This window comes from Ostrinia furnacalis, unplaced genomic scaffold (genome assembly GCF_004193835.3).
Source record: "Ostrinia furnacalis isolate ACB-3 unplaced genomic scaffold, ASM419383v2 OfSCF3116, whole genome shotgun sequence".
Classification (NCBI taxonomy): Eukaryota; Metazoa; Arthropoda; class Insecta; order Lepidoptera; family Crambidae; genus Ostrinia; species Ostrinia furnacalis.
In genome coordinates, this window is record NW_021133355.1 from 311,901 (window position 1) to 327,665 (window position 15,765).

The window sequence follows — 15,765 nt, forward strand, 5'->3', positions numbered from 1 at the left end:
CCCTGGCTAGGGGAGACAACAGGACTAGATTTTTAATCAATAATTTGAGGATTGTTGTCCCCCCTGGCAAAAATTGTTTAAAAGCCATAAAATTTTATAACATTTAAGAAGGACTGGAGTACCTGAATGAATGGCAAATTGCCAAACTGAATACCTAAACATATGTCAAATAATATTAACATTTGGATAACGAAAAAAATATAAGTTCTTGGTACCGGTACTATTTCAGACTATTTCAAAATCTGCTTTACTTGCTTTTGACAAAATCGTTATGAATTATCCCTACTAAATAATATTATAAATGCGAAAGTAACTTTATCTTTTTTTATAAATAAATACAAACATATAGCGGACAAAGCCGTAGGCAAAAGCTGAGTACCTCTATTATGCTATTCTCATGTATAAAAAATATTATCTAGGTACTGTCAAAATCAAAGGTAAACTGGATGAGAATGCCTTATGGCATTAAGTTCGCCTAATGTTAATATTTTTGGCATTGAAGTATAAATAAATAAATAAATANTGTTTGCAGTTGGCTGACCAGAATAAACTTTCCAGTATAGGTAATTGTTTTTGAGTATTTTACTACTTAGGAAGAATATTCTTTGAATTATCTGCTACCTCTATGTTATTAGACAATGCTTTGTCACAAACATCACCTTGAAGAGTGAACCTAAGTAAAATTTTGTGCTCAAGATGGACATTAATATCTCTTTTAAATTATGAGATGGAAACTCTTCCATGGGTACCCCCCTAACCTCTGACCTAATGTTCATATTCTATTCACTAGGATTTCTAAAGCTTCATTAAATCAACTTTGATTTCACTCTAAACAAGCTTTTCTAATACAGTGTGAGTCACGTTAAAGTGTACATATGAAAATAGATGAAACTAGACCTATTTTTATCGACAAAAAAGAGGTCAAAAATTTTTTGAGATTTTTTTTTAATTTTTTATAGAATTTTTTTTCTTCAAATTACTTATTGTTTGTAAAGAAAACGTAATAACTTTTAAACTAAGCGGTATATCCTGATAAAATAAAAACAGTAATAATGCTAAATAACAGGCAATACTAAAAAAATACATAAAATACACAAAAAAAGGCCAAAAAATAATAAAAAATGATACTTTTTGAAAAAAATCTGCTAAAAAAATTGTGATTTTTTGGTTATTTGATAAATTTCTCCAAAAAATGCCCCTATAACCGGTGGTTTTTATTACTTTTNTCTACAGATTTATTATAAGTATAGATGAACAACCAAGAACATGAACATTTATAAGATTTCAACCAAGAACATCATAAAATAATTGAGTATCATGAAGATATAAATGTAGGAAAATTACCACCCGGACCATGGCTATGCCACAGGTAAACAAACACTGATTGTAGTGCCAGCCAACTAACATGAAAACATAATACGATATTTGTGATATTATTCTGTACGAGAAGGTACGTAGCGCCCTCTGTCATATCATAACCTACCATTTGATTACCGCATTAAAACTGGCACTAGCGCCATCTATTGAGGTATGCTAAACCTGAATCTCCGTATGGCAATGTTTTGCCTTGAACAACAATAGAAGACAGTATGAACAAATATTGGCAGAGGGCAGTTAGAGGAGACAAGTGTGAGATTACTTTTTTATTTATACATCCTAAACCTAAACTTACTAGTATTTATTTTGTTCTACCTACACATAATACATAATTATTATAAACTTTAAAATTAAATAAAATAATCCGCAAGTAAATGTTTCTCAAGGTATTTCGCCGAAACAGTAAATTTTCTGTGTCCAGGCAGGCGAACACATGTTTTTTTATATTTATATGTATAAAACTATTTTTATGGGAAAGTTAATCAAAAGTTTTATTTGTTTTTGCTATTACAATAGCAGAAACTACAAATAATACCGTAGAAAAACTTAATCAAAAGTCGTTTTTCTAATTTCCTTGTTATGTCCAGTACTGTTGTTTGCCAAAATGAAGGCACCATTAGAACAAATTGAAGCGTAATTTCATTCTAATAGCACTCTCTTTATATTTGAGAAAAGTTTGGCTATCGGAAAATAAAAACTTTAAATGTCAAATACTTTCGTTTTCAGCCAAATGACGTCCACTGCTGGACAAAGGCCTCCCCCAAGGTGGGGTCAGGGAGAGGTCAAATACTTAAAGGAAGGAAATAAAGTGAAGTTAAGTTCTTGTCCGAGTCAAAAGTATAATTTCCCTGGGTCTTCTTTTCGACCATTGTAGTAACGAAACGAAAGAACTTAGAATGTAATGCACTGCACCGTTACACTCGGCCATTTCGTCCCAAGAGGCCATCGAGGCAGGACAGTACTTCGTTGAACAGTTTCTCGACAAATCGCGTAAGTAGGTCCCTCCTTGGGTTTTTGTTTACTAAAAAGTCAATTTCTTTGGACGGTTTTTTGCAGCTAAACAATGGATTAATTTTATTGTTTATTTACACAGATGTAGTGTCTGTAGGGGTAAACCCATGATTTAAATAGTAAATGCATAAGGTAAACAGGTTTATGTCTGTGGTGTCTTTTAGGCATAAATCTAATTTCTTTGGCCCTAATTTCCTTGTTTTCCGTGGCATAAAAAGGCCTAGGAAATTATAAAAGACCATTTTTAATTCGGCGTAAAGTCAAATTTTGAGTATTTCTTTATTGGAATAAGTTTAAAATTTAAATTTTAAGAAATGGGTATCAGAATAGATATAGAAAAACTTGTTTTTAACTCTTAACTCAATCTACTGAATTTATCTTCCTTAGTTGTGTAAAAAGGTCGTAATGATACAATATTCATTGGTATGTTTGCTTGCGAAGGTACACAAAAATGGGTCGAACAAAAAAAAAAGCAAACCACACAAGAAAACTTAGAGAAAAAAATATTTATAATAATTTCCTTGGCTACCAAAAATTCATGACCTTATAACTAAAACGAATTATCACACCCCTTTTAGATATATTAGCTTAGTTTTTGTTACTTAATACAATGGGAAACGAAAAATAGTTAAAAACAAAAATATATTTCGTACCAAGGAAATTAGGCAAAATTGACCATTTTTGGCGAAATACCCCTCAATGCTAAACAATGCCATCTATTGACAGTTTTTGTAACTGAAAAAAAACTGCTACTCCCCGCTAGATGGCGGTATCCTAGCTATATCACCTTTCGCCAAAATTAAACATCTTTCGTCATGTTTCATCATCATTTCATCACAGTTTTTCCGAAAGTTTAATGTTTATTTTAAAGAAAAGTTATGACTGGTCTGCCGCTTGATATAATATTTATTGATTTAACTTTTTTTATTATCAAAGACAAAAAGACAATAGGTCACTGTTATGGTCTCATTGTATAAAATTTATACTATTAACTTCGCTGTTTATCAAAGTTTAGTTAAAAAAAAAACAAGAAAAATCAACTCTTCGTATTACACAATTTTCTACACATTTTTCAGTTTTTTTGAAGATCGATTACGATGAAAAATTCTACTCTATGGTCTATATTACACCCATTTTGTGCTTTTGTAAATTTCTGAACGAAGCGAATCAGCTGTCAAATATCCCACGTCAATGTCAAAATGACGTTAGTTATTTGCCTGACGTCTGACGTCGGCAGTGTTATGTGATTTCCAATTTCTTTTTAGACAAAATGGATAATAACATGAGTTTAAAAGAAATTCAAAGCAAATTATTGCTATGGGAGGCTCCAGAGAACCCACTAGCACCGCTAACGGCGGATCAACGAGAGGCAATATTGGATTTGGAGTCCTTAATCCTTGGTGTTTCCAATGAAACTGAAGAAGTTTGTATTTGATAAAAAAATTGTTTTAAAAGTCTAGATAAATCGATAGAAACAATATCAAATTTTATTACCCTTATCTACCATTTCATATGTATTCTAGGACAAATCAGCGGACGAATCCAATAAACAAACGGAAAATACTCCCATACCACCAGTGGACAAAACATTCGATTTCCTGGATTGGTATGAGAGTTTATGCGAGAAAACTATCAAGGCGGATGATTCTCCGTACGAGGCATACTACCGGCAATTGGAGGATAGGAGAAATGAATGTGTATCTTTGAATAATCAGGTAAAATAACAGACCAAAAATTTTTTCGATGTAATCAAAGATCCTGTCGTATAATAGGTTCTCTTTTAGATTGGGGCTACAATGGCGGACCTGTACAAGTTATCAGAAGAATATGAGCTTGTTTCCAACAAAACCAATGCCCTACATTTGATGAGTGAGCAGTTGTTGGCTGACCAGAATAAACTTTCCAGTATAGGTAATTGTTTTTGAGTATTTTACTACTTTGGGAGAGTATTCTAAAGAATTATTTCCAATGTTATTAGACAATGCTTTGTCACAAACAACACCTTGAAGAGTGAACCTAAATAAAATTGTTCTAAAGATGGATGGATCTCTAATGAATTAAGACATGAAAGAGTCTTCATATGCTATTCATGAGGGTTTCAAACCTTTTATCATTAATTACATTCTTATTTCACCTTAAAAAAGTGGAATCTTTCCTATTTTAACGTTTTTACTTCTTATAGTGGCTCAAAACAATAATTTACTGATGTCTGCATCAATATCATTTGCAGTATTAATTAGGTTTACTAATAATTATTTTTCAGGTGATGACATCAAGCAGAAGCTCCATTACTTCACTCAGGTGGAGCACTTATCTCAAAGACTCAACAGCACCACCATGTCAGTGAACAGTGAAGCATTCTTCATAGTGCTAGCTAAAATTGATGACTGCTTGGAATATATGAAGAGCCATGTAAGTTACTAATAAATATTAGAAATATAGACAAGAATATACTTTGGAAATTGTTTAACAGTCCTAGACAACTATTAATTGTAAAAATCTTGTTAACACAATCCTTCTTTGAATCACCGAGTTGAGTTTTGCCACGAAATGCTAAGTAATTTTTGAAAAATTGTTTGTTATAAAGTTAAAGAAAGAAATGTAGCAATTTTTATGGGTCTTAATTTCAATTCAATGCCTTGTAATAGTAATTCAAAAGGTTAATAAAAACTTTCTAGAAAATTATGATGTTGATTAGGTATTTTTTATGTATTTCAGAGTACATTCAAAGAAGCTCACACATACCTTGTAAAATATAGGCACCTGCAAAGCCGAGCCATCTCTCTCATCCGTTCCTATGTGAATCATGTTCTGAACCACGCCACAGAGCAAGTATTGGCTCCGAACGATGAAGACTCGACGGAGCAGGAGTCTATGGACACTGCGTATGCTGTGTACTTCGGCAAGTTTCAGGCAGCAGCTCCTAAGTTGAGGATGGTGATTAGCGAGATTGAAACAAGGGCAGAGACTAATGCTGAGTGAGTAGAAAAAACATATATTTTTGTGATAGTGAGCCCTTTATTGTCACAAGAGCATGCTACCACGCTCTTGGCTTAATGAGGAGGTTGGCAACATTATAGGAGAGCCAAATAAAATGAAATGTTATATTTATTTGCTTCAATCTTGAGTAATACAGTAGTGTTCTCAAAATAGTGAAATAGTCTCAAAAGTGTCAAATGTGTAAAGGTTTTTGATTTTTATCTGACTTTCAACAAAAGGAGGTTCTCAATNGTCGCCATTCGAGAACTTTCCTGCCCCAACGGCCATCGTCTCTACGAGCTATGTGCCCCGCCCACTGCCACTTGATTTTAGCAATTCTGCGAGCTATGTCGGTTACTTTGGTTCTCCTGCGGATCTCCTCATTTCTGATTCGATCACGCAGGGAAACTCCGAGCATAGCCCGCTCCATCGCCCTTTGGGTGACCTTGAGCCTTCTTATGAGGCCCATAGTAAGCGTTTGATTTTTTAGAGTTTAATTGTGAAAATAGGGACTCAAGAAAACTTGAAATAGAGTCGCAGTTTGCCGACCCCTGATCAACCAAATTTAAAAAATATCTCGATAAACAACACATGAGCTGTTAGTATCCTTCAAAGACTTCCTTGTATAACAAATCTACAAAGACCGGTCCTGCGCCAGGCATCTCCCGCGACCTTCAGCAGATCGTCGGTCATGTGAGAGGTCTGCCCACGTTACGTCTTCCGGCTCGTGGACCGGTCTTTGTGGAAATCCTTGGGGGAGGCCTTTGTCCAGCAGTGGACGTCTTTCGGCTGAAACGAACGAACGAATAACAGATCAATGTCGTTCTTTCTTCCAGCTACGCATCTCTCCTCTCCGATATCAAACGCGAGTATGCAACGCGTCGGGCTCGCGTAGCCGGCGCGCCCACCGCTGCAGCGCTTAGTGCAGCCGCTGCGAAACATCAGCGCGATCACTGTACATTAGCGCGCGCCGCGTGTTCGTTACTCGCGCACGCGTGTAGAGACGAATGCGCGTTGTACTCGCATCTGTTTGCGAAAGTGTCGCCAGAACTCGAGTGAGTAATTTAGGCACTAGTTGTAGTAGTATAGGTAGGTACCAGTGTCCACTACTTTAGGCACCAGTGTCTAAGTAGTTTAGGCAGTAATGCCTACCGCTGCTACGTTCAGTGCGGCCGCCGCGAAACACCAGCGCGATCACTGTACATTAGCGCGCGCCGCGTGTTCGTTACTCGCGCACGCGTGCAGAGACGAATGCGCGCTGTACTCGCATCTGTTCGCGAAAGTGTCGCCAGAACTCGAGTGAGTAATTTAGGCACTAGTTGTAGTAGTATAGGTAGGTACAGAACCACTACTTTAGACACCAGTGTCTTAGTAGTTTAGGCAGTATCACTTACCGCTGCAGCGCTTAGCGCGGCCGCTGCGAAGCACCAACGCGATCATTGCACGTTAGCACGCGCCGCATGCTCGCTGCTCGCTCATGCGTGTAGAGACGAATGCGCGTTGTACTCGCATTTGTTTGCGAAAGTGTCGCCGGAGCTCGAGTGAGTATTAAAACACTAGTTGTAGTAGTATAGCTAGGCACCAGTGTCCACTACTTTAGACACCAGTGTCTTAGTAGTTTAGGCAGTATCGCTTACCGCTGCTGCGCTTAGTGCAGCCGCCGCGAAGCACCAGCGCGATCACTGTACATTAGCGCGCGCCGCGTGTTCGTTACTCGCGCACGCGTGTAGAGACGAATGCGCGTTGTACTCGCATCTGTTTGCGAAAGTCTCGCCGGAACTTGAGTGATTATTAAAACACTAGTTGTAGTAGTATAGGTAGGTACAGAACCACTACTTTAGACACCAGTGTCTTAGTAGTTTAGGCAGTATCGCTTACCGCTGCTGCGCTTAGCGCGGCCGCCGCGAAGCACCAGCGCGATCACTGTACATTAGCGCGCGCCGCGTGTTCGTTGCTCGCTCATGCGTGCAGAGACGAATGCGCGTTGTACTCGCATCTGTTTGCAAAAGTGTCGCCAGAACTCGAGTGAGTACTTTAGACTAAAGCCTGGTCCGTGAGCACGTAGAATTTTGTCCAATGACCCCAAGCTACCCATCCTTATCGCTCGCGTGTAATTATATTGCTGTCGCGACTGTGTGACGGGCGCCCGCAGTGAGTGTGCGAGCATACTTTCGAGAAATTCTACGTGCTCACGGACCAGGCTTTAGTTTTAGCAGTAGTATAGAAAGGTACCAGTGTAACCAGTGTTCACTACTTTAGGCACCAGTGTCTAATGCCGGTTTTCACCATCAAACCCTAATTTCTAAGTGACCCCTATGACAACAAAATTATTGTTAAATGTTACTATAGGGGTCACTTAAAAATTAGGAATTGATGGTGAAAACACGCATAAGTAGTTTAGGCAGTATCGCCTACCGCTGCTGCGTTTAGCGCGGCCGCTGCGAAGCACCAACGCGATCATTGCACGTTAGCACGAGCCGCGTGTTCGTTACTCGCGCACGCGTGTAGAGACGAATGCGCGTTGTACTCGCATTTGTTTGCGAAAGTGTCGCCGGAACTTGAGTGAGTACTTTAGACTAAAGCCTGGTCCGTGAGCACGTAGAATTTTGTCCAATGACCCCAAGCTACCCATCCTTATCGCTCGCGTGTAATTATATTGCTGTCGCGACTGTGTGACGGGCGCCCGCAGTGAGCGTGCGAGCGCGACAAAATTCTACGTGCTCACGGACCAGGCTTTAGTTTTAGCAGTAGTATAGAAAGGTACCAGTGTTCACTACTTTAGGCACCAGTGTCTAATGCCGGTTTTCACCATCAATCCATAATTTCTAAGTGACCCCTATGACAACAAAATTTAATTTTGTTGTCATAGGGGTCACTTAAAAATTAGGAATTGATGGTGAAAACACGCATAAGTAGTTTAGGCAGAAGCCCTCACCGCCGCAGCGCTTAACGGAGCCGTTGTGAAACAACAGCGCGATCACTGTACATTAGCGCGCGCCGCATGCTCGCTACTCGCGCACGCGTGCAGAGACGAATGTGCGTTGTACTCGCATCTGTTTGCGAAAGTATCGCCGGAGCTTGAGTAAGTAATTTAAACATTAATGTTCGTTAGTTTAGGCACTAGTGTCCGCTACTTTAGACACTGCGCTGCGTTTAGTGCGGCCGCCGCGAAACACCAGCGCGATCATTGTACGTTAGCGCGCGCCGCATGCTCGCTGCTCGCGCACGCGCGTAGAGACGAATGCGCGTTGTATTCGTATCTGTTCGCGAAAGTTTCGCCGGAGCTTGAGTAAGTATTTAGGCACTAGTTGTAGTAGTATAGGTAGGTACCAGTGTCCACTACCTTAGGCAATAGCGCCCACCGCTGCTGCGCTTAGCGCGGCCGCCGCGAAGCATCAGCGCGATCACTGTACATTATCACGCGCCGCATGCTCGCTACTCGCTCATGCGTGTAGAGACGAATGCGCGCTGTACTCGCATTTGTTTGCCAAAGTGTCGCCAGAACTCGAGTGAGTAATTTAGGCACTAGTTGTAGTAGTATAGGTAGGTACCAGTGTCCACTACTTTAGGCACCAGTGTCTAAGTAGTTTAGGCAGTAATGCCTACCGCTGCTACGTTCAGTGCGGCCGCCGCGAAACACCAGCGCGATCACTGTACATTAGCGCGCGCCGCGTGTTCGCTACTCGCACATGCGTGCAGAGACGAATGCGCGCTGTACTCGCATCTGTTCGCGAAAGTATCGCCGGAGCTTGAGTAAGTAATTTAAACATTAATGTTCGTTAGTTTAGGCACTAGTGTCTGCTACTTTAGTCACTGTCGCCGGCGCTGCCTATCGATGCTGCGCTCAGTGCGGCCGCCGCGAAGCATCAGCGCGATCACTGTAAATTAGCGCGCGCCGCATGCTCGCTACTCGCGCACGCATGCAGAGACGAATGCGCGCTGTACTCTCATCTGTTTGCGAAAGTGTCGCCAAAACTCGAGTGAGTAATTTAGTCACTAATGTCCTTTAGTTTAGGCACTAGTGTCCGCTACTTTAGTTAGACACTAGTGTCCACTATTAATGGCACCATTACTGTACTGTCAGTCATTTGCACTCAAAATGCTGTCTCTTATGTCTCTACGGACTAGTCACAGTGCGTGTACGCCATTATTAGACTTATGCTCTACTCCATAAGACTTATTATTTCCTTCATGGGAGTACCTGCAATCCCTCTGCAATGGACTTTACGAGACGCTGCGGCCGCACATCATCCACATTATCCACCTGGAGACTCAATCTCTACTCTAGTCACGTGCATGCCATTGGCACTCTAATGCTCTGGCCACGTGCATGCCATTTACACTCTTATGCTCTACTCCATAAGGCTTATTATTATCTCCAGGGAGTACCTGCAATCCCTCTGCAACGGACTTTACGAGACGCTCCGGCCGCACATCATCCACATCGTCCACCTGGAGACTCTGGCTGAGCTGTGCGTCATCCTGCGCGTCGAGATCATCGAGGAGCAGGTCAATAACGACCGTGAGTTAAAGTTCTATTTGATTTTAAAATTCGTTTAACTTTTTTCATCTTGGTTTATAGTCTGCATCTGCGCACTTCATGGAAAGTTATGTTCAGGTCGAAGGTGAAGGAGAGTTTCAACTGTAATCCTCAATCTCAGAAGAACTAGTTATCTTATCTTGTGCTGCCAAAACATCATGCTAAGCTCTTCCTTATAAACGTTTTTAGTTTGTATTGAAAAGCTACCTGACTGGATAGGATAGCTTAGGGATTGTCTTAGGGCAAAACCTTCATAATTTTGCCTTAGTTAAATTAAAGAGGGGTTGGTGTTTCTGCAGAGGAGACTAAGGCCTGGTTCAGACACGCGCGATGACGGCGCAGTGGTCTCATTGACGAGGCATTCAGACGGTGCTCATCAAATGTATGAGAACTGCCCAGCAATGTCGCATTTATATCTGTGTCTGAACCAGACCTAAATGATTAGTGTGTTTAGTGTGAGTTTACATCAAATGTATTCGATATCAAGTGCGTCAAAATAATCTATGAAGATTTAGTTCTTGAAAGTATTCGGTAGGAACGCTGTACAATCTGTCATACATTTTTTTTCCTTTTCTATTCTGCTACTTGGCAATCTGTTTCTGTGAAACAATAATCTAATCATCTGTCTGATTCCAATCCGGCAAATTTCTTACCAAGTAGCGAACACGTTTGATGGCAAGTCACACTAAGCCCCTTGATGACGGTGATTGAAAATCGATTGTTTTGTGGTTTCCCAGCGAGCCTGAGCGCGTTAGGTGCGACGGCGCGCGCGCTCCTACAAGACGCGCAAGAGAGACTAGTGTTCCGCGCGCACGTGCATTTGCGCGCCGACGTGCTGCACTACCGGCCCGCGCCCGGCGACCTCGCCTACCCCGACAAGCTGGAGATGATGGAGGTAGGCTCCTCTCCTTATGTGTCCCTCCCTTGCCAGGTACTGTGTCTCTCCTGCGGCACCTGTGGTCTAGGGACAAGAAGCCCGACCTACCCCGACAAGCTGGAGATGATGGAGGTAGGCTCCTCTCCTTATGTGTCCCTCCCTTGCCAGTTACTGTGTCTATTCTGCGACACCTGTGGTCTAGGAACAAGAAGCCCTACCTACCCCGACAAGCTGGAGATGATGGAGGTAGGCTCCTCTCCTTATGTGTCCCTCCCTTGCCAGGTACTGTGTCTCTCCTGCGGCACCTGTGGTCTAGGAACAAGAAGTCCGACCTACCCTGACAAGCTGGAGTTGATGGAGGTAAGATGGAAAAGAGGAAGCTCCTCTCTTTATGTGTTTCTCTCCTGAAGCACAGGTGTTCCTCTCCTGAAGTACATGTTTCTCTCGGGAAAGTCTCGGGCTCTCTTGAAGCATAAATGTTTTTCTCTCCTGACGCACATGTTTTTCTCCTGAAGCACATGATTTTATCTCCTGCAGCACCGCTATGCGTTTCTCTCCTGATGCAAGAAATGTTGTTCCTCTCTTGCAGTACAGCTCTCTCCTGTAGTACATGTGTTTCTTTCCTGAAGCACAGGTGTTTCTCTCCTGATGCACATGTGTTCCTCTCTTAAAGTACATGTGTTCCTCTGCTGAAACACATGTGTTCTTCTGCTGAAGCACATGTGTTCCTCTGCTGAAGCACATGTGTTCCTCTGCTGAAGGACATGTGTTCATCTCTTGAAGCACATGTCTTTCTCTCCTGAAGCACCGCGTGTTCCTTTCCTGAAGTACATGTGTTCCTCTCTTGAAGCACATGTGTTCATCTCCTGCGTCATAGCTATAGTGTTCCTCTCTTAACAGAGACAACCTGTTTTATTTTTGTGTTTGTGTTTTATCGGCTGTAAAGGTTCCTTTTAGTTTTTAGACAGATGTACTAATATTTTAAAGAAATTTTCAATAGATTATACAGATCTCTTCAATATAATAATAACAAAATCTATTGATTTGTTTCCAGCAAATCGCGCTCTCAATCCAAGAGCAGAGTCTCAAACGGAGCGATTCCCGCAATTCCATGGTGTCAGACATTTCTGCGACGTCACAAGAAGTGGCTAATATCAACGTGGAAGCTCAAAGAAGGCCGCAGGCGTCGCCGGCCGATCTCCATGGCATGTGGTACCCGGGCGTTAGGAGGACGCTTGCAGCTCTATCTAGACTGTACAGGTGATTATTTCTAAAGCCCGGTCTGTGAGCACGTAGAATTTTGTCCAATGACCCCAAGCTACCCATCCTTATCGCTCGCGCGTTATTATATTGCTGTCGCGACTGTGCGACGGGCGCCCGCAGTGAGTGTGCGAACGCGACAGCAACATAATTACGCGCGAGCGATAAGGATGGGTAGCTTGGGGTCATTGGACTAAATTCTACGTGCTCACGGACCAGGCTTTACCTACCTACGGAAGCCGAAAATCATACCACTACTTTTTGTCTGCATAGGAGAACCAAAGTAACAACATAGCTCGCAGAATTGCCAAACTTAAGTTGCAGTAGTCGGGGAATAGCTATAGAAGTTCTATTCTATTCTACAATAGTTCTCGAGTGGAGACCATAGATCTAGTCAAAGTGACAACGATTTAGTCCCGTGGGAAACACCTGGATGCAGGCAGCGCGGGACCGGCCGTTGTACATAGGTATCCATGGAGGACTTTTTCCAGCAGTGGACGTTCTTTGATACGAACTTTTTGTTGAAAACCGTGTGTGTAATTGACCTCAAAGGAAAATGGTTATATTTGTTCAGGCTCTTATTTATTTCAGCAAATATAATTTACAAGATATATAGCATGATATCGTTACTGAAATATTGCTTTGTTTTTACAGGTGTTTAGAGAAGAAAGTGTTCCAAGGTCTTGCCCAAGAAGCGATTTCGCTCTGCGTCCAAAGCATAGACAGTGCGGCCAAGCAAATATCAGCCACACAAACCAACATAGACGGGCAGTTATTCCAAATCAAGCATTTACTTATTTTAAGAGAACAGATCGCGCCATTCCAAGTAGATTTTATAGTGAAAGAAACTACTCTAGACTTCAGTAACGTGAAAAATGCAGCGTATGGATTGATAAAGAAGCCCCGTCAGATATTTTCTCTGAACAGCAACAATGCTTTGTTAGAGTTCCTTCTGGAAGGAACGCCGATGGTGAGGGAACATCTTCTGGATTCGAGGAAGGAGGTGGATAGGCAGTTGAAAGCGTGTTGTGAAACGTTTATAAAGGAAGCCACGGAATTGCTGGCGGGACCGATGATTAGTTTTATTGAAAAGGTTTGTTATGTTTTTTATCATCAAATCCTACCATGTACTATCGGCGACAGTTCCAGCTACCCATTTCCAATCATGTCGTCTCGTTCTATCGCAAAGAATCATCATTAGATGAGAGTGAGAGAAAAAACAGAAATGAGTAGCTGAAACTGTAGCCGATAGTACTACTATTCAACGAAACAGGTATTAAATAAAAAATAAACAATACAGTAAATTGTTATGGGATTAAATTTTTGAAATTAATCATTTAATATAATCTAATGCTGCTAACTTACTTATGAGAATATTTATAGAACCCCTAGGAAATAAATAAGCAATAACTTCGTGATGTTTTAACATAACTTTTTGTATTGAAAATACAACGTAAAAGCATCCAAATGAGGTTCAGACACGAACCTGTGTTGATTCAGGAAATATAATTTATCTTGGTCTATCCAACTTTCCAGGCCCAAATAAATAAGCAATAACTTCGTGATTTTTTAACATAACTTTTTGTATTGAAAATACAACGTAAAAGCATCCAAATGAGGTTCAGACACGAATTTGTGTTGATTCAGGAAATATAATTTATCTTGGTCTATCCGACTTTCCAGGCCCAAATAAATAAGCAATAACTTCGTGATGTTTAACATAACTTTTTGTATTGAAAATACAACGTAAAAGCATCCAAATGAGGTTCAGACACGAACCTGTGTTGATTCAGGAAATATTTTAAATTATCTTGGTCTGTCTATCCCACTTTCCAGGCCCAAGCCTTCACCCCCGTAGAGCAGCTGAAGTCCCAACCGTGGGCGACTCCCGAGGAGACGGCAGTATGCGTCAAGGAAGCTCAGAAGAGGATCAAGGCCCACCTGGCTCCCCTGCAGAGGTCCATGCAGCTGTATCTGGCCAATAAGGAAACGGAGTTTATACTGTTCAGGCCTATAAGGGTTTGTTACTATTCTTACTATGGTTTAGGTTTAGGTTAGGTTTAGATAAGAAAAGTTCAAAATACGAATTGCGCCTACACAAAATAAAGATCTCTATAGAGTATAGAGAGAAGATATTTGGCCGTATTCACCATCAATCCCTAATTTTAAAGTGACCCATTTGAAAACAAAATTCCTGTTATTTGGGTGCAGTCCNGGATTAAATTTTTGAAATTAATCTTTTCATATTATCTCATGCTGCTAACTTACTCATGGGAATATTTATAGAACCCCTAGAAGATAAATAAACGATAACTCTCATGATTTTTTTATAACGTAACTTCTTGTTCTGAAAATACAACGTAAATGCATCCAAATGAGGTTCAGACACGAACCTGTGTTGATTCAGGAAATATTTTAAATTATCTTGGTCTGTCTATCCCACTTTCCAGGCCCAAGCCTTCACCCCCATAGAGCAGCTGAAGTCCCAACCGTGGGCCACGCCCGAGGAGACAGCAGTATGCGTGAAAGAAGCGCAGAAGAGGATCAAGGCCCACCTGGCTCCCCTGCAGAGGTCCATGCAGCTGTATCTGGCCAATAAGGAAACGGAGTTTATACTGTTCCGGCCTATCAGGGTATGTTATGACTTTACTTTTTGAAATCTGTAGTTTTACTTTTTTTTCCGACTGCATCTATGCTTCTAGAAATTGTATGAAAACGAATACTGGTGCGGCAAGTGCGCCACAGTGATGCCACTGCAGTTTTTTCACGCTTACAATTTGAAGGCACCGTAAAAATGATCTTTTGCATTTATTATAGTTTATAGTTCAAAATTCATTCAATTCATTCCTTTATTATCCTACCTACTACCTTTACTTTTTTATCAGATTCATAAATATTTCAAATTATTGTGCAACATGGTCGACATTATCCAGCTAAACTATTCTATGCCACATTTAGTAGTACCACAGAATAATAATAAGTACTACCAGTAGTACTGATTACACTATACCTATAAGATACCATAATTGTTATTATATTTATATTTGCTTACCCAAAGTATAATCTCTGAAATGTCTCCCTTCCAGAACAACGTAGTCGGCTACTTCGTCCAAATAGAGCAACTACTCCAAAGCGCCGGCTATTCCTACGAGGACCTGCTCATAGTAGCGTGCCCCACGCCAGAACAAGTATCAGTCTTCATTTCCTCCGCTAGCCTGGTCAGTCGCGGCGAACCGGTCGCGCCTTACGGCAAGAAGAGACGCACTTCTGCTGTGAGAAAGCCGAGCGTCACGCGCGTGCCTGAGACAGAGGTCGCTGAAAGTACCGTTGCTAGTGTATGATTTGTTTTAACGCAATTACGTTCCGTTATCATTTGGTGCATTGGGTTAGACTAAATATTGAAATTCAGCCAATAAGAAAGGAAGATTATTTACCAATACAGGTGTCCTGAACACAGGAACACAGCATCATCAACAATGTAAACCATATAATTCTATTCCGAAAATCACAGGCCTTATGTTTGTGTTTTAATCAATTTTATAAGTATGTAATTTTAGGGAAGAATATTTATTTAGTTTCATTAACATAATATTGTTTTCCTTTTAGTGAGGACAACTCAATACAGAATGATAAAATTATGGTTTTAAATGCACTTATGGTGCTTGTGTAAATATTAAGTTAAGGATGAATGTATAATCTAATAATGTAATTTAGTAAATAA

At 40.9% G+C, this 15,765-nt stretch overlaps 1 protein-coding gene across 2 annotated transcripts; it reads left to right on the top strand.

The window, feature by feature from the left end:
• The first annotated feature begins 3,605 nt into the window (after positions 1-3,605).
• Positions 3,606-15,419, top strand: Cog3 (conserved oligomeric Golgi complex subunit 3). Of its 2 annotated transcripts, none has more exons than XM_028310800.1 (12): positions 3,606-3,811; positions 3,912-4,103; positions 4,173-4,299; positions 4,652-4,800; positions 5,107-5,366; positions 6,204-6,422; positions 9,750-9,889; positions 10,645-10,802; positions 11,839-12,044; positions 12,699-13,137; positions 13,881-14,063; positions 15,131-15,419. In XM_028310800.1, the coding sequence occupies exons 1-12, from the start codon at positions 3,659-3,661 to the stop codon at positions 15,383-15,385; spliced, it is 2,481 nt and encodes an 826-aa protein (XP_028166601.1). In that variant the 5' UTR covers positions 3,606-3,658; the 3' UTR covers positions 15,386-15,419. The 2 variants fall into 2 exon arrangements, with proteins under 2 accessions (XP_028166601.1, XP_028166600.1); XM_028310799.1 differs by lacking the exon at positions 13,881-14,063 and adding an exon at positions 14,495-14,677.
• Positions 15,420-15,765: the final 346 nt, after the last annotated feature.